Source organism: Pteronotus mesoamericanus, unplaced genomic scaffold (assembly GCF_021234165.1).
Source record: "Pteronotus mesoamericanus isolate MK-2021 breed Mesoamerican mustached bat unplaced genomic scaffold, CSHL_Meso_final contig_269, whole genome shotgun sequence".
NCBI lineage: Eukaryota > Metazoa > Chordata > Mammalia > Chiroptera > Mormoopidae > Pteronotus > Pteronotus mesoamericanus.
The window spans coordinates 1,339,045-1,364,609 of record NW_026555114.1 but is presented as its reverse complement, the minus strand read 5'-3'; the positions used below and the strand labels follow the sequence as shown (position 1 = coordinate 1,364,609).

The following is a 25,565-nucleotide window of genomic DNA, read 5'->3' as shown; positions in this document are numbered from 1 at the left end:
GGGAGTAGGTGGAGGTGGAAGAACGTATAAGGGGGATAGATGGTAATGGAAAAAAAATACAATAAGTCTTTTAAAAGATGCATTAATATAAGAAGGAGTTAATTTTTAAATCTTCTGTTATTTCTATGAAAATGTTAAAAATTGCCCATCATATATTATCTTCAAGAGGCAGTATAGTGTAGGTTGTTAAGAACAAGGATGTAAAGACAAACTGCCTGGGGCCAGGTTATCGCTTTGCCACCTTTTAATTGTGTGATTTTGAGCAGGTTATTTTTTTAAGACTTTATTTATTTTTAGACAGGGGGAAAAGAAGGGAGAACAGGGAGTGGGGGAAGAAACATCAGTTGGTTGCCTCTCACATGCCCCCAAACCGGGGACCAGGCCCACAACTCAGGCACGTGCTCAGATTGGGAACCAGCAACCTTTTGGTTTGCAGGATGATGCCCAATCAACTGAGCTATGCACCAGTTAGGGCTTGAGCAGGTTATTTTAACTTTATATACCTGGTTCCATATATACCTGGTTCCTCAGCAGTATAAGGATAGAATGAATTACTTACGAAAACCACTTAAAACACTGCCTGGTACCTACAAGATTTTTGTAAGAATTAGATGTTGTTTTTATTCTGGATCGGCATCCAAAAATCCCATTCAGAAAAATGTATAAATTTGCATTTTTTGATAAATCTGATAAGGATGATTTGAAACAGTTAAATTATTACCCTCTCCCCAGAATTTATATGTGAACCCATTTTTACTAGAAAAATTGAACAGCTGAGTAAAAAAAAATTCTTATATTTGTTAATAGGGTATATTTACAATTATACCCAGCATAGCAACTTTTCTAAATTTTTAGTTTAAAATCCCGTTTAATAGGATATACTAATTTTCAGTTATTAAAGAGATAATACGAATTGTAGAGGATATTATGTTTAATTTAATTGTTTTTATTTGACTAGTGAGTACCAGCAAAAAAATTATACTTGTTTTCATTTTTTCTACTTACAAAAGAACTTCTAAGCCTTAGTTTGCTAATGATGAGTTATTTTGATAAGAAGCTAACATTGCTTTGTCCTATACTGTTTGTGGAGTGTGTGTGTGTGTGTGTGTGTGTGTGTGTGTGTGTGTGTGTATTTATTTTGATAGCTACATTTGTTTTTCTGCCCCAAATCAGAAATTTACCACATTGTTAAGTCCCTAAATAGGAGTTTGGTCATAAATTATCAGCTTTATTTTCCATGAGTTATTCCCTATTGGTTAATAGTCAAAGTAAAATATGACAGGGATTAATAGCAGTGAATTTTACTGTATACATTCCCAGAAGCTGTTAAGAGATGATATAATCATCTCCAAAAATAGCAGATCTTTACTTATGAAGGTTTATTGTTAATTCTTCAACCATTATATGAAGATAACATTTCTGCCTCCTCTTCCTGAGCCTGTTGTTTCTCCAAGACCTCCAACAGTCGTTACGGATTTTTCATAGCAGTCACTATTAATCTGCGTTAATACAGATACCTAATTGACTTGTCTTCCATTGTGACTAGTGACTTAATGCCCAAGAATTTCCTGACTAAGTTTGTAGTGTGTTTTCCCTGAGCAAAGTTAACTGGCTAAATTGGGAAATGAACTCTAGATCTTTGTCCTCTTTCAGAAAAACTATGTTCTCATCAACTAAGCTAAATGTTAAGCACCTGTAATATAAAGTAAAGTAATATAACCAAATTCCTACCTTCTAAGACACTGAATTCATATAGCACATTACTTCAAAAACATTTGATGAGGTGGAGTTAGAGAAAAGATAGACAATAGTATTTGTCTCCTTTTAACCATATGCATGTATTATTTGTGATAAACATTTAACACATTAAAACATTTTAAAAAGGTTCTAAAAAGTTAGAAAAGTGAATAAGTGATTGTGACAATAATTAAAAATCTTGCTGTCCTTGATTACTTTAGACATCTACTGTTAGCCTACTTATAAAGTGTCATGCTCAGAACTGAACTGAAATTTTTGTGGTGGTCTAAAGAGTCTTTAGTGGGGCACATTGATCAGTTCCGGCTTCTAGACATCTTTGCTGTCAGTTTGATGATTTTACATTTATTATCCAGTTTTGATTAAGGAAAAAAGTTCATTTTGAAAGTTTCTTCAATATGACTTTTTAATGCCTTATTCAATAAATACATACTTATATAATACTTTGTATTACTTACCATGTACCAGATACTGTTTTACACTTACTAATTTCTTTTTTTAAGTTTTATTTTTCAATTACAGTTGACATTCTATGTTATATTCATTTCAGGTGTACAGCATAGTGGTTAGACAATCATAATTTACAAAGTGATCCTCCCAATAATTCATGTACCTATCTGACACCATACATAGTTATAGTTATTAAAGTATTATTGACTATGTTCCCTATGACTGTTTTGTAACTACCAATTTGTACTTCTTCATCCCTCGCCTTCTTCACCCAAACCCCCAACCCTTTACCCCTCTGGCAGCCATCAGTTCTCTTCGTCTATGACTCTGTGTGTGTTTTGTTTGTTCATGTATTTTGTTTTTTAGATACCACATATAAGTGAAATCATAGGGTATATAAATACTAATTTCCAACTATCATATATGACTATTAAAATGCTTTTATATGAATTGTAGAAATTTGTTAATTCAGTGTTCCATTTCTCTTAGCACAAGCATCTTTCCTTTTTTTTTCCCGCATCTTTCCTGATTTACTATGTAATCATACCAACTTTGAGTAGTAGTCATTCAATTCATCAAATATTAAGTTCATCAAATTATATTCATAAAATACAATTAAAGTAGAAATTAAAATTTAAAAATTGTCTTCTTTCGCTTTTTTATTTCAGCTTTATCAACAAGGACGCCTATGTCAACTGGGCAGTGAATTTTGTGAATTGGAAGTTTTTGCTAAAGTATTGAGAGCGCTTGATAAAAGGTAAATTTATTTATTAGAAATTGTGGTAAACTATACATAACCTAAATTTTACCATTGTAACCATTTCTGTGTGTAAAATTCAGTGGCATTAAGTACATTCACATTGTTGTGAAGCCGTTAGTACAACCGTTGCTTTTTGTGTTCAAGAAAGGGGGACCGAATTCATCTTCCCTATTGTGCCCACTATCATGTAGTAGGAGCCACATGTGGGTGTAGGTGACACTGTTTTTTATTGTACTTGCTGTTTAGTCTTCTTCCCAAAACTTGCTTTACATGCTGTTTTTTCCCTGCCCCACATTTTTATGAAAATAATACAGTTTTGCTAAATACCACTAATCTTTAATATTAATATTGTGAAGTTGTTTTCACTTGTTCAATAGATGAAGTAAGTACTTCATTTGCCTAGTATAAATAAGGTATTGTTCTAGATGCTGGGGTTACAGCAGTAAAAAAGATCTATGTCATCTTTTCCTCATACATTTTGTATTTTAGAGAGGGATGATAGACTAAAAGAGGTAAAAATTAACAATAATTCTCTTCTCAGAGATAACTTTGAAATGTGGCCTGTGTACTAAGCCTATAGAAAAACTTCTTGATTAGTTGATTAATTAAAATGATCTATAAAAAAATAATAGGTGAAAACTTCATTTTGGTAAAAGAAGGCTATAGAAAAACTTTAAAAAGCATTCTCTTAAAAAGGTTAGCTTTCTGGGATTTGAATTTCTTTATGCAGTTCTAACCATGGCCATTGTAAAGATTTAGTGGAATACCTCTCTTTCATTACCGCGTTATCTTTCACCAAGTCCAAATCCTTTAAGTGGCTAATATATTATTTGTGAAACTAAAACCATGTAGTTTGACATTTTTCCCTTTATGCAAAGCAGTGATTCCATTATTTAATGTCTTGTTTTTAATTTTTTTAATTGAGATACAGTTCACATACCATAAAACTGAGCATTTTAAATTGTACCATTCATTGGCTTTTACTGTACACAGAAGGTTTTATAGTCATTACCACTATCTCTTCTAGAACATTTTCATTAACCCAAAAGAAATCTTGTTGTGTCCATTAACAGTCATTCCCTATTTCCTTTTACTCCTAGTCTCTGGCTTACCATTAATCTACTTTCTGTCTTTGTATTACCTATTCTACACATTTCATATAAATGTAATAATATATATTTTTTGTGACTGGCTTCTTTTACTCCCTGTAATGTTTTCAGGGTTCATATCAGTACTTTTTTCTTTTTTATGCCTGAATAATTTTCCATTGTATGAATATACGGTTTTGTTTATATAATCATCTATTGATGAACGTTTCGGTTGTTTCCCCCTTTTGGCAGTTATGAATAATGCAGTTTTGAAATGTTCATGGACAGGATTTTGGGTGAACATAGGCTTTCAATTTCCTGTATGTAAAACTAGAGTATAAACATGTGATAGTCCTACATTTAAATTTTTGAGTAATCTCTAGACTGTTTTCCACAGTGGCTGCACAATTTTTAATTTCTACCACCAGTGTATGAGGGTTCCAGTTTTTCCATATCCTTGCCATTACTTTTTTAAAAAAATTACTATGGCCATCCTAGCAGGTATGGTATGGTATCTCAGTATAATTTTGATTTGCTTTTCCGTAAGAACTAATGATGCTGAACATTTTTTTCTTGTGCTTATTGGCCGTTTGTATGTTTTGGAGAGCTATTCAAATACATTGCACATTTTTTTAAAAATTAAATTTATTGCAGTGACATTGGTTAATAAAATTATATAGGTTTCAAATATATGATTCTGTGATACATGATCTGTATATTGTATTGTGTGTGTACCACCCAAAGTCAAATCTTCTTTCGTCACCATGTTCTTGACTCCCTTTATCCTTTGCAGTGTCCCCATCCCCCTTTCCTTTGGTAATGACCGTACTGTTGTCTGTGTCTATGACTTTTTGTTTGATTTTTCTTGTTTGTTCATTTGTTTCTTTCAGTTTTATGTCCCACCTATAAGTAAAATCATGGTTTTTGACTTCTTCTCTTTGACTTCATGTAACATGATATTCTCAAGATTTATACATGTTGTGAATGGCAGTATTTCATCTTATCCTTGCCCATTTTTAAATTGGGTTATTATTGTATTATAAGACAAATTGGCTTTTAAAACTTATATTAAAAATTCGTTTTATCCTCTGTTGCCATCATGTTACACATACAGGATCACTGGATGGTCCACCAAGTAAAGGTACTAGGCTAAATTGTGAATTATTATGGCCTCATAATTCATAAGACAGGATGCCTTTAGCCTTATTCCATCTTAGGAAATAATGGTACTATTATTTTTAAAAAGCAAGCTAGCTCTTTCTTAAAGAACAAAATACATTACCTCTATAAAATAATCTTTTCCTTCTCTTTCAGACATTTGCTTCATCATTGTTTCCAGGCTTTGATGGATCATGGTGTGAAAGTTGCTTCAGTCTTGGCCTATTCATTCAGTAGGAGGTGCTCTTATATTGCAGAATCAGATGCTGCAGTAAAGGAAAAAGCCATTCAGGTTGGCTTTGTTTTAGGTAAGTAATGGTAAAATAGAGGAGTGTATTGTCCTGTGACATTCAGAATTAAACCCTCTAACAATGCAGGATTCTCCCAGGACATTCCCAAAGTCTCCATAAGGAGGTTGTGAGAAAAACTAGGTGTGATTTATTGAACATTAACTTTTGTGTCAAGCACTGTACTAAGCATTTAAATGCTATCTTTCTAAATCCTCGTGACATTTCAGCAATGTGTTGGTATTAAGAATATTTTAAAAATGAGGAAAAAGACTAAAAAATGTTAAGCGACTTGCTCAAGTCACATAGGTAGTAGTGGAGCTAAGTTTAGAATCTTGGGTCTATATGGTTTCAAGCCATGTACCTTTCTACCATGTCATTCTACCACCAGTCTTTCGCCAGCTTACTATATGCTGTATAAGATGGGACTTAACTCTTTTGGGGCCTCAGTTTATCAGTCTCTAACATGAAAGTAATTCTGAAATTCTTCATGGGGGTGTTAGGAGAATACTGACAACATAAATGGAAAAAGATTTTGAGGTTTCAGATGTTATCTGTATAGAAAAACACTTTTAATGTTTGGATAATATTTTATATGGTTTTCAGCAAATCTACATAGATAAATGCTTCAGGCAGTTATTTATTAAAGTTGTTGCTACCTTTTTTACTTTCTTTTTAAACAATTTTTGTTTTGAAGTGATTGTAGGTTTACACACTTATCAAAATCTGGAAGTTGACACTAATTTAATACTGCTAACTAGACTATAGACCTTATTTAATTTTTACTTTTTTTCCCCCATCACGCACACATGTGTACATGTGTTTTTCTGTGCAGTTGCTTGCATGTGAACATTCATATAGCTGTCATTAACATCAGAATACAGGGTTGTTCCATCGCCAAGACTACCTTTCATTTTTAACTTCTCACATTAATGTGTGCATGTGAGTGTTCTCTCTCTCTTTCTCTTACATAAGTGCACATATGCTTTCTTCGCCAGCAAATTTTCATGGTCATTTCCTTCAATCTTAGAATAATTCTTTGTAGTGGTCATAGACAGTTTGCTGGAGGAACTTCAGAATATTCTTTTCTAAAAAGAACCCTCAACATTTATCCTTTGATACTCCCATGTAATTTAAATTGCAACAAAGAACTATGGAATTACGACCAAAGACTGTCTCTAACAATAGAATGTGATCATGGTGAATTTTAGATTGACATTCCTTTAGTCTTAAATGGTCATGTAAAAATCTGTGGGAGAAATTTAGTATCAAGTAAAGTGAAAGTCGGCAGGCTGGTGTTCATTAAGGTCTTCTGTTAACCTCTACAAACACGACAGTCGGGCCATTGAAATGAGCCGGCTTGAAGAAATAATCCTGGAGAAGAACCAAGTCCTAGAAAAGTCAGTTATATTATCAGTCTTCATGTTAAAATTGCCAGAACAGTGCAAAAACTTCATACCAGAAGTAGACAATGATGGAGATAATTTTTTAAATAACAGCCTTATTGAGATAAAATTCACATACCATGCATTTCACCTCTTTAAAGTATCCCATTCAGAGATCTTTAATATATTCACAGAGTTGTGAAAACATTACAGTAGTAAGTTTTAGAACATTGTCATCGCCCCAAAAAAGCCCATACCCATTCTCAGTCATTCTTCATTTCCTTCCAACACCTCTAGCCTTGTCTCTATAAATTTACCTGTTCTAGATAGTTCATATAAATGGACTCATGAAATAGTTTTTTATGATTTTGTGACTGGCTTGTTTCATTTAGCGTATTTTCAAGGTCCGTCCATGTTGTGTAGAGATAGAATTTAATGTAAAGAATTTTAAAACAGGTATTAGAGAACTGAAAAAGACAAAAAGGGAACACATGGGTCTTATGGACACAACTGCAAGAATTAACTATCATACCTAGAGCTTAGGGAACCAAGTGATGGTGTTGGAATTAAAATTTAGAAGTTTGATGAGGGTGCCTCACAGAGCTGGAAAATTGCTAGGCTACAGGTGCCTCAGAGCTCTGAGAACTGGTGCCTATGGGTCTAGAACTTAGACCTCAAGGAGTGCACCTAGCTAGCTGGTATCTCTGATCTAAGGGCTGTGAATCTAGTTCTGCAATTATTAGAAAACTACAACTAGAATTGGCTAACTGGAATGAATTGCCACTGCCAGCGTAAAGAGCATTACCCTGGGGGTTTTGCTGTCAGCAAGAGCTTTGCTGACAGAAACTGGAAGCAAACAGGAAGGAGTGTCTCTTGTTCCTCCCCTCCCAGTCTAATGCCTCCTTTTGGCAGAGACTACAGCGAGCCAGCTGGCAAAGGAGAAATGTGTTTGCAGAGTCCTACTCCCAGTGTTACAAAACAGTCTAAAAGGGTTGATTTGAAGCTGAGAGACAATAACCTAATAACCAACACTATACTGTAATATGTTAGGAAGGTGAGTAGATGGCTGCTTAGTATGAATAAGTATAATAACCATATTATCCAGTCTTTTGGTGAGGGCCCTAAAATGTTCTAAAGTATACTTCTCTACAATCAAAATGGTATTTGTTGGGCCCTGGCTCGTGTGGCTTAGTGGATTGAGCACCAGCCCATGAACCAAAAGGTCACTGGTTCAATTCCTAGTCAGGGCATATGTGTGGGTTGCGGGCCGGGTCCCCAAGTTGGGGGTATGCAAGGAGCAGCTGATCAACGTGTGTCTCTGTCTGTCTCTTCCCCCCACCCCCGAAAATTGAATAAATCTAAAAAAGATATTTGTTTTATTACATGTAGATTTAGTTAAACATCACAGCATGGAAATAAGCAAAATACAGTATTTTCTTGACTCATATAGTGTTGACAATTGTTAAGACTATTGACACTATTTAAAATATAGTAAATTATCTTTGAGGCGCTAAAAAGATGGACAATATCCTAAGTAGATGATGACCAGTTCTATTGCAGGATAGTAATTTAATTACTTGCAAAAAAAAAAAAAAAATGAGCAGGCATCATCATCTCTTACGATTGTGTTTCTCAGTGTTGCGCTACTCCTATACTAAGCAGATTAAGTTTATTCAGATTCCTTTATCTATTTTGGGATTGGGTATGGAGAGATTGAAAAGTTGTGTTTAGCCTACAAGGTAAAATATCAAAATTATTAGAATATAGTGGCTAATTAACTGAAAAATGTCAACTGTTAGGCCATGGAGTATTCCTAGAGGGTTAATATTCTTGACTCCTTATTCAAGGTCTCAATTTTGATCTATTTCCTTTAGTTTGAAAAAAGATTTTAATTTCACAGTTTATATCTTTGTTTTGGGCTAAACAGGACTTTAATATTATGCGGTTTTCTAGTTTAGATACTATTTATTATAAATATGTCACTTCAGCTTCAAGTGATTTATTAAATTATCTAAAGTTACTGGTTTTTCTTGTCCTTTAGGTGGCTTTCTTTCCGATGCAGGCTGGTACAGTGATGCTGAGAAAGTTTTTCTGTCTTGCCTTCAGTTGTGTACTCTACATGATGAGATGCTTCATTGGTTTCGTGCAGTAGAATGTTGTGTGAGGTAAGTTGGAACAGATCCTACAACTACATGCTATAATGATAAACGGCTTTTATGCTTTCAGCTCTTACACCATATGTCCACATTTGAATCAAGCTCCGAGGTGATGTTTGTATGTCAGAGTGTCACCAGTCTGGCCTTCTGTCTCTCATCTCTAAAATATAGTTTACTTGCTACAGTTAGCTTAGATTTGAGTATTATGAACCAGACTCTGTATATTAATAGTTTTGCTTTGTTAGAGAACTTGCTTGTTCATTCATTCAACAAATATTTATTAATGTCTAGTATATACCAGGAACTGTGGTAGGCATTGGATACTAGGAAAAGAAATACCCTTTTCTCTTGGGTGTTACTATTTTTCTAACCCCTGCTCTGTATATACTTCTTTTATCATATATAACAAGGTTAATGTTTAACTTATAAATGTTTTCTTCAAAAATGTACCTCTTTTTAAAGGAAGGCACAATAAAAGTAAAATAACTATGCTCTTACTGTCCTAATTTTTTCTGCACATTGTAACATTTAATTTTAGCTATTTTCTTACAAATTTTAATTCTGTTCCACAATTTGATTTGACTTTTCTTCAAAATAATTTTTTAAAGATAAAACTAAAAGGAAATGAGCCCTGACTGGTGTGGCTCAGTGCATTGAGTGCCAGCCTGTGAACCACAGGGTCACTGGTTTGATTCCTAGTCAGGGCACGTGCCAGGTCCCCAGTAGGGGGCACGCAAGAGGCAACCACACATTGATGTTTCTCTCCCTCTCTTTCTCCCTCCCTTCTCCTCAGTCTAAAAATAAAAAATAAAATCTTTAAAAAAAAAAAAAAAAACATTTAAGGGAAATCAAGATAAACTTTTTAAAAATCATAGAAATTTTCCTTCCTAAGTTACCTAAAGTCGGGTCAGTTTACTGAATATTTTATAGTCATCCATTTTTATTGAATATTGAATAATAATCATATTGGTGTCTTAGAGCTTGTTGGTCTGTCCTAACACGTATCTCCCCTCTAGAATGAAGCTTTTTATGATTATGGATTCTCTCTCTCTTACCACTAAATCCCTTGCCGCTGGAAAAATGACTGGCACATAATTGATGCTCAGTCAATACCTGACTCTCAGAGTCTCAAAACTTTACTATCTGAGCTACCATAGTTGTTCTTTTTAAAAATTTTTTATTGTATTTTTCCATTATCATTTATATATTTTTTCTTTCCTGTAATCTGTTACTGGATTTCAGTTCTATTTTCCTGTATATGGTTTCTATTGTGATGGAGGCCACTATAAACTTTAATCATAAGATCAGCAATTTGGCAGTTAAAGTGACATTGTCTCTTTATTCTGTATGAGTGCACTTAACTTTAGCATGAAATTTGTGTATCAGAACATACAGTTTTCTAGTTTTATGCTTTTGCTTAAAAATATAAATTTAACAATGCATTATTCAAGTATAGCCTGGTAAGTTGTTACATTTTCTTTTGCTTTTTAAGTTGGAATTTGATACTATGAATGAAGGATGTTCCATTCAGAATTTTTGATTGGCCTTAGTATATTATTTTTCTTGAGTGTTCTAGTCTTTTCTAAAAGTAGATAACTGTATGGTATGAGGAGAGTACACTGCTGACATGGTGTAATATTTAATACTTTATTGAATAGTTCTGGTTCATTTGAAGTGACTTTTTTCTGACAGTACAAAAGATTGATAGAGAATAAAGATTGTTAGAATGTTTCCTTTTTTTAATATATAATCTTTATTAAGTTTTTTCCGTTACCATTTAATGCCCTTATACCTCCTTCCCTGCCCCCAGTAGTCACCACCCTGTTGTCCATGCCTATGAATTCTTTTAGAATGCTGCTTAATCCTGGTCATTGATCTATTAATATAAGTATCTGGTTTTTTAATACTACTGAAGAATGCTTTCTGACCTCTCTGTACTTGGGCATTTTGTTGATTTTAGAGAGAGACAGATTTTTTTTTTAATGCATTCATTGGTCAGTTTTTATATATGCCCTGACTGGGTATCAAATCTGCAACCTTGGCATATTAGGATGGCACTGTAACCAACTGAGCTACCTGGCTGAGACTTTTTTTTTTTTTTTTAATGGTGTGTTTTTTCAGGTCTGAGGATTTTCAGAAAATTATATTGGCATAAGACATGGACAGAATGTTCTAGCTGGCATTATAATTAGAAACATAAATACATGTCCAGTCCTAACATTACTCTCCTGTCTTATATGTCTGCTATTGCTCTCTACACCTAAAGTGTTTCACTACTCTTGCATAGCATTAGATAGTGTAGTTTTACAGTTACTTTATGTAAAGAACTGTGTACTTTTCTACAGTAGAGGTAAAGGTTATGAGGGAAATGTGACAATGCCACTTTTTTATGAACTTATCTTACCAGAAAGATAAGCAAAAATGAGATTTTATGAAGGAACATGAAATGAGTAGTAACTGATCAAATGTTGCACAAATATATTAGAAAAAAAGAATGAAAAGTAATGGTAGGTAATAGTATTTCATGTTGATTTTTGTTTTCTTTGCTCTTAGAAATTTTTTACAGTGAGACTGCATTACTTTTGGATTTGGAACACAGAGTTAAGTGTTAGATGTAGCTAGATGTGTAGTACATGCTCAGTACACAGTGTATACAGAATATTTAGAGAAGATAAATCAAAGTTGGATGAGATTAATCTTGGATACCTTTCTGGAAAGAGCATGTACTTCATATGCACTATAGGCGACCCCAGTTTGGCCCAGACAGTTCTTTTCCAGGGCCACCTTATTTCTTCTGCCTAGTTACCTTAACTCATCTGTGTGCTGCATAATGATCTGTAAGAGGTTATCAGGTCAACCATGCTGAAAATACTAAAAATAGAGGAATGTTATTTGTGTTTTTATAGGTTACTTCATGTGCGAAATGGAAACTGCAAATATCATTTGGGTGAGGAAACATTTAAGTTAGCTCAGACATATATGGATAAACTCTCAAAACATGGCCAGCAAGCAAACAAAGCTGCGCTCTATGGAGAATTGTGTGCACTCCTGTTTGCAAAGAGTCACTATGATGAGGTGAGTATTTTGAAGTGCATTTCATTGTGACCAATAAGTTTTTATAAAACACAGGATAAATCATATACTCCCATATTGTTTTAGTAGATCTCATTTTCACTTGTTAGGTTTACTCAAAGCAGTACATGTTTGAATTGAATATTTAAAATCAAGCAAAGATATATTCTGTGACATGGATTTTTGGTTTTGTTTTTCATTTGACCAAATGTGTTTCTGCCTAAATTATTTTCATGGACATGGTCTGCTAAATAAACCCTTAATAGATACTTTTTATTGGATATGTAGCTCTGGGTGAACTCTCATAATTCGAAAGCATTCATTTCAAGGAGAAGCTAGATTTTATTTATACTTTATTATATTGTTTTGCCCCTTCTTTTGCCTTATGGGAAAAAGAGCTTCATTCCTGGCTTTAGACTGCTAAATTAATGCTTCAGTAATGAATACATAGTTAAGAAATGATTTATGTGTTTACTTGGTTACTTTATAGAAGAATATCATAATTATTTCATACTGTCAGCCAGCTGTCATTTGGCTTTCATATTTTAAAATTATTGTATCTTGATTTTTGCATTAATAAAAATATACCATATTTAAAGGAAAGTTTCCATTAAAAGGGAAACTAGACAAGTCTAAAATAATTATAAAGTGATATTATGCAACTCCGATGCTCATCTTGCTTTCATTATCTGTATGAGAAAGCATTGAACCCATTTATAAAAATCTTAAGTCCTTCTTAGCATGCCTGCAATTTTTTAGGAAGTTTATGTTCTAATTATTTTTGATGCTGAACTATAACTGCTCAATTAGTCTTGTTGATGGATTGTTTTGTTGCCCTTTGTGTGCAGTGTCCATTTCATAGCTTATCAACCCAGATATAGAACTTGTACCCTTTCTATGATATTCATACACCAAAAACAAAGAACTCCATTCAGAGAAGGCCTTTGTGTGACTAGCCTAATTTACTGGAAATGAGAGTGAGGTAAACAACAACTGTTTGAGTATTAGAAATACCTGTCTTAAAAGCTCTCCAGGTGCCCCACGGTCTTTATATCTCTACATAGGAGCTCAGCCATCTCTGGTGTTTTCTTTCATCATTTGTTGTCATCCTCGTTTTTCATATTGCCCTCTAGAGGTCTGCACTCATTTTTCTGTTACACAGAGGGATTCAAATCTTGCCATTTCTTTACTCTCATACTCAGCCCCAGGCCTATCTTAATGTAGCCAGACCCACCAGTGTGTTCAATGGAACAAAGTGCCTTTTATTTACCAGTTTCCACTTTCTTTATTAGGCAGTTACTATTTAATTGACAGTTACTTTGACATTTGGATTGGGGTTTATACATGGTGCTTGCAACTCTCAGCACATTCATGAGCAATGTTTATAGATGTTTCTTGGATAATTTTGATAGTTTATTCTTTTAAATATAAATAAATTTGTCAGTTATATCTGTAGAACAGTACAGAAATCTTGAGGATCTAGTTTGATGAATTATCAGCATATTCTGATACTAGTTAGTGTGGGCTAGGCTCTGCTGAGATAATATCAACCCCAAAATAGTGGTGGCTTGAAACAGTGAAAGTTTATTTTATGCCGTACTACAGCCTGTCTTGAGGATCTCTGTGGCTCTGCTTAACATTGTTATCTACACTTTGATCAAAACCCCATGTGGTGAAGCAGTTTCTATCTAGAACATTTGTGTTTTTTTGCAGAGGCAAAAAAAAACAAAAACAAAAGCAAAACATCATGGGGCTATAATACTGGCTTTTAGAACTTTCTCCCAGAAATGGCACATTTCACTTCTGCTGATATTTTAACTGGCCAAAGGAAATCACATGACCACTTTTGTCTTTATCGTGGAAGGAAAGTGTTGTATATCCTTCGCCAATGAGGGGCAGTAAATATTTTAAATCAGTGTTACGGTCTACCACACTTCTAAAGTTTTTACTTCATTATTCTGGAACAAAACCAACTTAGGCACTATCTTATAAACCAGGTTTTTTTTGTTTTTTGTTCTTTTGCCTAAATCACGTATATTTTATTTTCATCAAAATTGCTTCTGAATAGATGGAATTGCTTCTTTCTTTGGAAAAAAAGAAAGCTTGCAGAGGAAAACCAATGTTCCTTTCTAATACTTTATAGTTTGTCTTCCCCCCATTCCTTGCAATATCTTTGTGATATTTTTTTGTTTCTTCGAAGCTGTTCTTAACTACCCAAAGTAATTTGTTTTACTTGCTTCCCCTCTTTCCCACTAAGTACTAGGAGAGAAGGATCATTTTATGTTTTGTTCTCCTCTAGATACCTAGATGCTAACACACTGCCTGGCACTTAACCTCTCTGCACCTCAGTTTTCCATAGTAATATTACATATATCATAGGGCTGTTGTGTCAGTTATGTGTCAGTGCACATGAAATGCTTGGACCAATAGCTGGCACAAAGGAATCACTCAACAGGGAATTGAGATATAAAACAGTAAGCATTACAGTAGAGGGAAGGAAAGTACAGGAATCCTAGTCTAGGACTGAAACCTGGGCTGATGGGTTAAGAGGTTGGAGGGAGGAGGAGTGTATTTTAAGACGGAGGGAACAGTGCATGCAAAGGTTTCTGGGCAAGAGAGAAGAAAACATGGCTCTGACTTTCCAAGTATGTGCCACATATCCAAAGAAAAATGTAATATACTTTCAAGTAAACTTAGCCTTATAAAATTTTCAGTGTAAATATTTCCTGTGTGTTTTTATTCAAGTCCTTGAAAGCTTGCAGGAAAAATTCACAATTATTTCATTAGACATAATCATTTTGATTTATCACAGTTTTTGCTCTTCTGTTTATGTACATATTTTTAGGCATACAAATGGTGCATTGAGGCAATGAAAGAAATCACAGCGGGCTTACCAGTCAAAGTTGTGGTAGATGTTTTAAGACAAGCTTCTAAGGTGAGTATAATGTTAAAATTATTAAATTATTTCTAGGATTGAGCAAGCTTTAAATTTGTTTTAATTGACCTATTATATAACAAATTAGGTATCACATAGTCTGTGGACAGAAAGGCCTATTTTCTAAGTTTCTATTCTCAGTTTGAAAAACCAGATTTCTAAAACTGTCATACCTATAGTCTTTAGTTAATTTTATTATACCCAGAAAACCTTTGAAAATTTTCATTTTCATAATTCATTTATCTCTATGAAGTACAAATGAAAATAGTGTTTTGATGCTATTCTGCCTGGATTTGTTTTTCTTTTCCTTAAACCTTTACAACAATCTGAATTCCTTATGCCATAGTCGTATGGGCTTTGGTCACTTTTCTCCTAAAAGATAACCTTATATTAAATCTTTTGGTCAAAATATTGCAGTCTTACAGTATGACAGCTTCCTGTATTTGACCTGGTGGGCAATACTTATTTGATTTTTTTTCCTGTAGTTTCTTTTTATCCTGTAAATAAATTTTTAACTTGGAGGCCAGTTAGTAATATTTAAAAATTGCTGCTTTGGTGCACTGAAGCTTTAAAAGCATTGAGTACATTTCAGATATACTCTTTATACCCAGAGGCTTTTCAGTTTTTAATATTCCATTTTGGTTAGTTTCACTTATGGAAATTTCAGTTAGAAGAAAGATTCTAAAATTTTAGAAGAGCCTAAGATTTTTGTGGAATTTATTTAAGTCATTTAAGAGCAAATAAATAGCTAAGTATTCAGGTTATCAGAGCTAGAAGAAGAATATTAATGTTTTTAATTAATTGAAAACATTAAAATGCATTTAATATAAAGACAACTGAATACATGTGTAAGATTTCTGTTTCTATATGCAAATTGTATTTAGAAACTACTGGCTCTTCTCATGAATCAAAGTATTTTAAGAAGAGGAAAACTCAAAATTCTGTCCATTTAAAAATTGTTAGATGAAAATTACAGGATAGTTGTAAGCCACTCTAAAACTGGAAAATAAATATAAGTACCTTAGAAAATAACACGGTGGGTCCTCCCCCCACCATTGTATTTTAATAATGTAGAAGGATGGGAGTATACCAACTTCGTAGGATAACTGTTATAACAGCTTTGTATTGGGCATGGCTGTCAAAATTGTAAGCTTTATAATTTCCCAGGATATATACAGATCTGTTTAAAATATAATTTTCAAGTTGGAAAGAAAGAATTACAAATACAACGCTTTCTACTTAGTTTGAAGATGCTTTTTTTCTTTTTGACCAATTATAGTTCAAATATATCAGCTATACTTATTTTAACACTGAAAGGTATTTAATAATTTTTCACTTTATCTTTAGGCTTGTGTTGTAAAACGTGAATTTAAGAAGGCAGAACAATTAATTAAACATGCAGTGTATTTGGCACGGTAGGTGATTGTTATTAAAAATACCATTTCGAAACATCTGTCTCTACTTTATATCCTAATAGTTTTGTATCTTTTTATAGGGATCATTTTGGATCCAAACACCCAAAGTATTCTGATACACTGCTAGACTATGGGTTCTACTTACTCAATGTAGATAATATCTGTCAGTCTGTTGCAATATATCAGGTATGTTAATAGTTACACTCTTTTTTTTCTTTCAACCTAAATTGTTTTGCTGACCTGTTCTTGTTTGCAGTACATAAACTACTCTCAAAAAATAATTTCCTGCCCTGGCCAGGTTGCTCAGTTGGTTAGAGCATCACCCGAGTACACCATGGTTGTAGGTTCGATCCCCAGTCAGGGAACATACAAGAACCAACCAATGAATGCATGAAGTGGAACAACAAATGAGTGTGTCTGTCTGTCTGTCTGTCTGTCTCTCTATCTCTCTCTTTCTCCCCCCCCTCCCCCCCCACTTTCTCCCCGCCCTTTCTAAAAATCATTTTTAAAGTAACTTTCTAAGCACCTCCTCATATGTGGCATACCATTATTTTAGATATTACTAAGTAATATCTACAAAGCATAAAAGTTAATATTTTAGGAATTAAAATGAATCATCCAGGAAAAGAGTTGTTTAGTTGTGGGCTCATAATCAACAATACTCTTCCATTTTCATTTGCCCAGATGATGGCTTGTCTTTGTTGTTGATTTAGTGCAAGTCGTTATAGTTGTCTTTGTAATAGCAAAGAAGGTCAACAGCAGTTATTTTAGGCCTTACCTTAGTCATTCTCAGGTAAATGATGTGTTATGCCATCACTCTGGACAAGGTATCCTTGATTTCATAGTTCACTTCTGAAGAAGGACACAGCGAAAAACACTGATGTGATTCTCAAGACATGTGAATGGTTTTTCTTACTAAGCCATTGCCTTTTAAGTCAGACTCAGTCTTCATAAAATCAAGCCTTATAGGTAATTTTTATGTTCTATTGGGATTTAAGTACAGGAGGCCTTTTCTTCAAAACTGATGGGATTAAGTATATAGAATATATATTTGAATTACTAAAATGCTTAATTTAACTGGGTAGTGGTTTCTGAAGATTTATAGTATTATCAATTATATTGATGACTCTTTCAGGCAGCTCTTGACATTCGGCAGTCAGTGTTTGGTGGCAAAAATATCCACGTAGCAACAGCTCATGAAGACTTGGCTTATTCTTCTTACGTTCACCAGTATAGCTCTGGAAAATTTGACAATGCACTGTAAGTTCCATGTCCATTTTCAGTGAGGGATTAAATGGTGTTACTATTGTTTTTGTTTTGTTTTTCCTACTGAAATAGTATTTAATGTACTTCATGGATTAAATTTGTTTTCCTGGAGTTTTAATGTGATGTCTAAAATGTTTCTGACATATTTTAAAAGCATACCAATTTATAAGCTGTTTAAGGTTTGTGGTTTAATATTGAGACTTGTATATCTTCATACAGGATATGACTTAACTTTTTGAATATTTCCTTCAATAATTTTTCTTTGAGTAATACTTTAGTACTCTGAATAAATGGCACACTTAACATAAAAACTTCTTGCTCAAAACACACAGAAATACTGAGTAAAATAATTATCTTTTAAAATGCATAACCAAGCTTGCAAAAGAAAGAAGAAATTCCCAAGGGCCAATAAAGGACTAAAATCTAAACTATGGTATAACTGCTCTGGGGTAATGAGAAAGCTTACAAGTTTAATGTTGGTTCAGCAACAATCCTGGGTTTAAGAGACAAAGCATGGAGCCCACAGGAAGCTGAGTTAGAACTGCATCGCTCACATGCAGTCAGGATCAAGGCTACACCCTCAGGGAAAGGGTAGACTAGGGGGAAAATATTTGCCTACAGGCAAGATAGATGACAGGAAACTTGTCATAAATTCCTCATTGGAAAATTTATGACTGCAGATCTGTAGCACTCTTGTGTTTGAGCATCATGCCTGCAGGAACCCCAAATTGAGAATAACATTGAAAATTACTTTGACACTACTAGTTCTTGTAGGATGCCTTTTAGTTCTCGTAAAATGCTTGGAAATAATTAACCCTCAACCCAAATCGTATAGACTTCCCATAGATCATAGATCCTAAGATGAACTCACCATTTTAAAAAACTAAAAATAAGTAAGGAAACATTTCCTTGTAAGTGAGCGTTAGCAGGCATAATGAACAAGATTGGTACCCTAAGGATATCACTTGGCAGAACTTTCTGGTTGCCACTGTAATTAAGTATTCTTAAATGATGAAGGATACAGATGGGTTGCTAAACTGTGGCCTGCAGGCAAAATAGTTTTATTGGAACATAGCACTGCTCCCTTTGCTCATGTATTGTCTGGCTGCTTTCACACTGCAACTGTAGAGTTGAGTAGTTGGGACAGAGTGTATGACCCACACAACCTAAAGTACTCACTATCTGGCCCTTTACAGAAAACAATTACTGATCCTGATATAAAAGAAGGAATCAGTAATATTTTGAAGGGAAAATAAAGAAAAAAAGGCAGATTGAAAAACAAAACATCTGATACATGCTACAGAATGGATAAACTTTGAAAACATTGTCCTTAGCAAAAGAAGCCAGTCATAAGGGACAATATATGTATGATTATATTTATATGAAATATCCAGAATAGGCAGATCCATAGAGACAGAAGAAAAGGGTGGTTGGTTGCCTAGGACTAGGGAGTTGGAGGAAAATGTGGGGTGACTGCTAATGGGCACAAGGTTTCTTTTTTCAGGTGATGAAACTATCCTGAAATTGATTATGGTATGGATATACAATTCTGTGAATATACTAAAAACCATTAAACTGTACACTTCAGATAGGTGAATTGTGTGGTATGAATTAACATCTTAATAAAAGAGCTGTTGTAAAAAATATAATGGCTAGATTTAGAAAATAGTAATTGACTTTAAAATTCATTAGACACGTTAAACAGCAGATTAAACACAAACAGACAATGAATTAGAAGACATCTAATGTAATGAAAAAGTAATTACTTGGAGACAGAAGGCAGTTTTTTTTTTTAAAGGAACTGGCAGATAGGATAGACAAATAGCTTGCCTTCTGTTTGGTGAGATAGGCCATAAACAAATAACCAAATATATCAAATGAGCATGCATGCCAGGAAAAATAAAGTAAGCTAAGAGTTTAGAGAGTGATGGTAGATTTTTTAGGGCCTTTTGTATAGATTGGTCTAGAAAGGCTTTTCAGTGAAGAGTGAGCCATTTGGATATTCAGGGGAGGAGCATTTCAAAGAGACAGTAAATCAAGTGTATGAGTCCTAAGGAAGAGCGTGATTTGCATATTTGGAAAACCACGAGGCCTGTGTGACTGGAGGGGGATGATAGGATTGGTTTTGAAAATGGTAGATGATGAGATTAGAGAGGTAACCCAGTAAAAGATCTTTTTGAACCTTGTAAGCTGTAATGATTTCACAGTGTATTCTGAGGATACATGGGATGCTAAATGTTCTGCTCACAAGCAGATGGAAATTTAAACAAAAAATTTTCTTTTACTACAGGTAGTTTCAGAAATTGTTAGTATTATAATATAAATCACTGTAGCTAAAAAGAAATATCAGAAAATTTCTGTTTGTATTGCTCATTTCTGTCCAAATGATGGGCTGAAGGTTTAATTTTGATGACTCAGTGTTGGAGGGAGGGAGGTAAGGCGACCTGAGAGGGAAGAGTTGGGGGAAAAAAAGAAATGCCAGAATATATCTATCTGTATTACAGATTTCATGCAGAAAGAGCTATTGGTATCATTACCCACATCCTACCTGAAGATCATCTTCTTTTGGCTTCTTCAAAGAGGGTGAAAGGTACCCTTTGTAATTTAGTCTCCAATGTATATCTGTATTTATATATCTATATCTATAGATGTATTTTTAGATTTCTTTAGCTATCAATTGTAATAGATGTCTGTGATTTTTTTTAATTGATGATATATAAAATAGGGGGATTTGCTTATTTCTGCAGGGGTAGTGCTTAAGATTAGACTGTATCTACATATTAAATGGCCAGTTCACTCATTTAAAATACTTACCTGCAACTCTATGTAAGAATTTCCAGTTGTTCATAGTGAAAGGTTGTTTGCTTCTCACATATAACATTGTTAATAAGTGAGAATGTCTATCACCCTCCCTCCCTTCCTTCATTTACATGCATTCATTCATATATAACACAACTGATTATTGCACAGTAACATGGATAACAAACTGAAGATGGGCTTTTCACATACCTTCAGCTTTATAGGGCAGGATTCTGAAACTCAGCTGCATGTCACGATATCTTTAATGTTGTAGGATTCTTAACAAATACCACTTTCTCTTTTATTTAAACTTTTTATATAATCACTACCAAGCCCCTTTCATTCAGGGCTTTTATATTGCTAACATAATTGGGTCACCCATGTGGTAACTCAATGCATGTTGGATAAATTTTACCTTAATTCTGGAACTGGATATTTTCCCTCTGCTCAGTTTGTATTTTTAAAGTTACACAAGTGATGCATGATCAATATCAAAAATTAAAGAGAAGAAAATAAATTAAGCCACCCTAAATCCCATCAGACCAGAATCAACATTTTGGTGAAATTTTTTTAGACTTTTTCTTCTTTAAATACTGAAATAAATGAATACTTTTTTTTTTTCTTAGTTTTATAATCTGCTTTTTTCACTTAACATATTATGAACATTTTCCGGTATCAGTCCGTGTAGGTATATATCCTTTTTTCTAATATTTGTAACCTTTCCTCTGCTTTTGGCCCTTTATATTGCTTTTAACCTTTTGTTCTTCAAAATTGCTTCAGTGAACTGAATCCCTTTTACTTTTGTGCACATAGGCAATTTTCCTAGAAATAAAATTACCTGGTAAAAGACTTTTTAAGACTTTAAGTGAAATTTGAAAACCTTGAACATGACTTTGAAATTGAAATCTTCTTTCCTGATTTGGTTGGTGAAGTGCATAGGAGGAAACCAGTTCCTTTAGTTGTATTTGGTTAAAGGTTATATTTTATAAAAGTGTAGTTTCAAAATTTTCAACTATGATTAGGTTCTCCTTGACACAGTTTCATAACTTTAAATTTTTTGCCTTTTCCTTTTTTATTTTGCGTTAAAAAGCAAATTCACAAGGGCAGTATGTAAGCCTAGTACAATATAAGCTAATTCTATAAAAGAACTTAATGTATACTATTGTTTTTCTTAAATATGAAATTCATTATACAGTGCAAAATAAAATGACCTCCTCCAAAGGGGTTCCCCCCCAGTAAAATGGAATACTTTCTTTACCATTTTTAAACTTTATCCACATATAAGTATATACAGTGAACATTTATAGAATTTAATTTTAAATTATATGTTTAGAATAGCTTTTATAGGTAGTTTTGAAGTGCACTAATTTTGTTGCTTTCTTATTCAGCACTTATTTTAGAGGAGATTGCAATTGACTGTCATAATAAAGAAACTGAACAGAGGCTGCTTCAAGAAGCTCATGATTTGCACCTATCTTCACTCCAACTAGCTAAAAAAGCTTTTGGGGAATTTAATGTACAAACTGCAAAACACTATGGAAACCTTGGAAGACTTTATCAGTCAATGAGAAAATTTAAGGTAGAAACATGTTTTCCTGTATTTTTCTTTCTCTAAATAATCTTAAGTACTAAAGTATAATCTTAAATAATATGTCTTCAGTGTACTTTTATTTTACTCCTACCGTATTTCATTTTAAAAAAATTGAGAAAATATCTAGTATAAAGCAATATAGTTAAAATATAAATAAATTTCAAAAATCCAGACCACGGAAAAATAAGAAATATAGCAAACCATAAAGGCTTGTTAGACCTAAAACATAGCTCTGAGGTTAAGTATAGCATGTGGCAGAATGCCTGGCACATAATGAGCATGCAAGAAATGTCAGATATTGCAAGTATTATTAATCACAGTGATAAATATTCACTGAATTCAGTTCCCTTTTAGAATTTTGGGCCCTTCCAGAGTAGCTCAGTTGGTTAGAGCATCATCCCAAAATACTAAAGTTGTGGGTTGAATCCCTGGTTAGGGCACATACAAGAATCAACCAACGACTAAGTGGACCAACACACTGATGTTTCTTTCTCTGTTTCCCCGCTTTCTCTCTCTAAAAAGCATTTTTAATGAATTTTGGGTTATAAATATTTAGTAATGTCCATTTTAGAGTCACAATAAAGAAAGAATGAGAAAAAGTCACAATAAGGAAAAAATGAGAAAAGCTGCCTAAAACATTTACTTTTACCTGAAATTCAATATACTTATATCTCAATCTGAATTTAGTTTGTCAGAATAAAAATTGCCAGAACTCAGAAAAATAGAGGGTATACTTTTTTGTATAAATTAACATACTATAGTATGGAGTTTGACGTTTCATGAGGTTAAATTTTAAAGTATGTTAACTGAAAGAAATAATTTTCATTTTAGAATGTTTTAAAGTTAATTTCTTCTAACAACTTTTTATTATCAGGTCAAGTTTTCCTCTTGTCATTTTTAGCCTAACACACTATTGCTGTCATCAGGTTATATACATAGCTTCCCAAAACCAGCGATGCTTCCCATGAGTGACTTTTGGAATAGCATGGTATATTCTCTGATCTTTTTACCTTATGCCATCTGTAACATGTCTTTGGCATTTAGAAAAAGCTAGCCCATTGGGTAAGAATTGTTGACATAAGAAAAAGTACAATCTAGTGGTTCATATGGCTTAATGATTTTTTTTCAGGAAGCTGAAGAAATGCACATCAAAGCAATTCAGATTAAAGAGCAGCTTCTTGGTCAAGAAGATTATGAAGTAGCCCTCTCAGTGGGACATCTGGCTTCTTTATATAATTATGACATGAATCAGTATGAAAATGCTGAGAAACTTTATTTGCGATCTATAGCAATTGGTATGTTATTTTAAAATTTTCTTCGTCAGTTGATTAGAGGTCAACATGTTTTATAGGTTGTACAGAGAAAATGTTATTGCCAAGACTTAAATGAGTTCAGAGCTGCCCAGTATTTCTAGGAACCACCCAAAAAACATCTGAAACATTTTGCTAAACGCGATTTATTGATGTTGAAACCAGTATGAATTACTATGATGCAGAGCCAAGTATTAGCAAAAGTAGTTATTTTAAACTATTTATGTAAATACTATTCCCTCCATTTTCCTGGATTTCACATCATAGATCAAGTTTACCTGTTTTATGTCTGGTTTCTTTTGGTGAACATGAATTATGAAAATCATCTTTGTTCCAGATAACTATTGCTTACTGTTATTTACTATTATTTTCAGTGCTATAATATTGACTGAGCACAGTATTGTTTATCCATTCTACTGTTAATGAATATTCAGGACATTTGGATTGTTTGCAGTTCAGACTTACATATCACAAAGTTAGATACTGTGATCATCATTTAACATTGTACCTGTTAAAACACTTCCCCATTTTTATATTGAATTGTCTGTCATTTTCATACTGGTTTATAGAAGTCTTTAATATTATATGGATATAACAAGCCCTTCTTGGTTGTATGTGTAACTCTCACTTTATCTCTTGTTTTTTATAATGGTGCCTTTCAAAAAACAAGTTCTGTATTTTAAGATTTTACGTATTTTTAGAGCAAAGGGAAAGGGGGGAGAAAGAGAGGAAGAGAAACATCACTATGTAAGAGAAACATCGATTGGTTGCCTCTCACTTGCCCCCAACTGGGGACCAAGCACATAACCCAGGCATGTGCCCTGACCAGGAATTACTGGCGACCTCTGGGTCAGCAGGCCGGCACTCAGTCCACTGAAGTTCTATATTTTAATGTAATGTAATATATTGGTCTTCTCTTTTATGATTAGCACTTTTGTATCCTGTTCAAGAAATCTTTTCCAACCCTGGCTTAGTGTGGCTCATTTGGATGGAGCATATCCCATAGACCAAAAGGTCACTAGTTCAATTCCCATTTGGAGCCCAGGAGGGCAACCAGTCAATGTTTCTCTCTCTCATCAGTGGTTTTCTCTCCCACTCTCCCTCTCCCCACCCTCTTCCCCTCTCTCTAAAGGCAATGAAAAAAATGTCCTTGAGTGGGAACAAAAAGTACATTAAAAAAAAATCTTTTCCTACCCCAAAGTCATGAAGATATTCTTTTAAAAGATTACTTTCTGTAAACTTTATTCTACATTCCTGCAATTGATTTTTGTTTATGATGTGAGGTGGGGATCAGATTTTTTCCTTTTTTCTTTTTATTCCCCTATGTGGATATACAATTTTTTTTTTCAAAAGACTATCCTTTCCCCTCTGCTGTGCTACCTTTGTCTATCATGTATCTCTGTATATGTGGATTCCCCATTATCCATAATATTTTGACGTGTTCAACCCTAAAATAAAGTAGTTTTTAGAATTGTTAATCTATAGTACTATGAAAAACAAATCTACTACATAGAGTCCAGTCTTTGTTTATAGTTTTCTTTGTCTTTAGCCTGAAGGTATATACTCAGAATACTTCAGAATTTACTTGGGTTATTACTCTTCTCCACCCCATCTGGACAGAGTAGTTATTCATTTGAAACATAATTAGGTTCATTTGTTTATGTTTGTATAACATTTCCTCCAACCGTATTTACTTTTTTTTGTTTTTTTGTTTTGTTTTTAGTATGTGAACTATTAATGTTCTTAAAGTTAGAACTAGAAAGTTATGTTCATAGATGTGTGATTTCCCCAATTCTTTTCCCAACCACTCCTCACCCATCCCCTTTAGGTAACTGATCTTATTTTTCATTTACATTTTCTGTCTATCTTTTTTACACAAATGTTCAGATGCATAAATGTTTTATTTTTCCTTTTCTTACACAAAAATAGCATGCTATAGGTACTTTTGTACTTTGCTTTTTTTAACTTAACAATATACTCAGTGTGTCACTCCATGTTGGTTCATAGAGAGCCCAAGAACTTACTCCTCTGTGTACAAATGTGTAATATAACCTTTAATGTGCTATGGTTGGTTGAATCACTTGCCAATTTATTTTTATTTGTTTCCAATATTTTGCAATCATAAAGAGTGCTAGACT

General features: G+C 33.6%; 1 protein-coding gene across 1 annotated transcript in view; it reads left to right on the top strand.

The window, feature by feature from the left end:
• APPBP2 (amyloid beta precursor protein binding protein 2) overlaps positions 1-25,565 on the top strand; it is a 44,249-nt gene that overhangs the window by 13,816 nt on the left and 4,868 nt on the right. Inside the window, exons 2-12 of the mRNA XM_054574850.1 lie at positions 2,874-2,962; positions 5,368-5,519; positions 8,925-9,048; positions 11,946-12,114; positions 14,957-15,046; positions 16,394-16,461; positions 16,542-16,647; positions 17,597-17,721; positions 20,232-20,317; positions 21,915-22,105; positions 23,247-23,412. Of these exons, the coding sequence (XP_054430825.1) occupies positions 2,874-2,962; positions 5,368-5,519; positions 8,925-9,048; positions 11,946-12,114; positions 14,957-15,046; positions 16,394-16,461; positions 16,542-16,647; positions 17,597-17,721; positions 20,232-20,317; positions 21,915-22,105; positions 23,247-23,412 (1,366 nt within the window). The remainder of the gene's footprint in view (positions 1-2,873; positions 2,963-5,367; positions 5,520-8,924; positions 9,049-11,945; positions 12,115-14,956; positions 15,047-16,393; positions 16,462-16,541; positions 16,648-17,596; positions 17,722-20,231; positions 20,318-21,914; positions 22,106-23,246; positions 23,413-25,565) is intronic.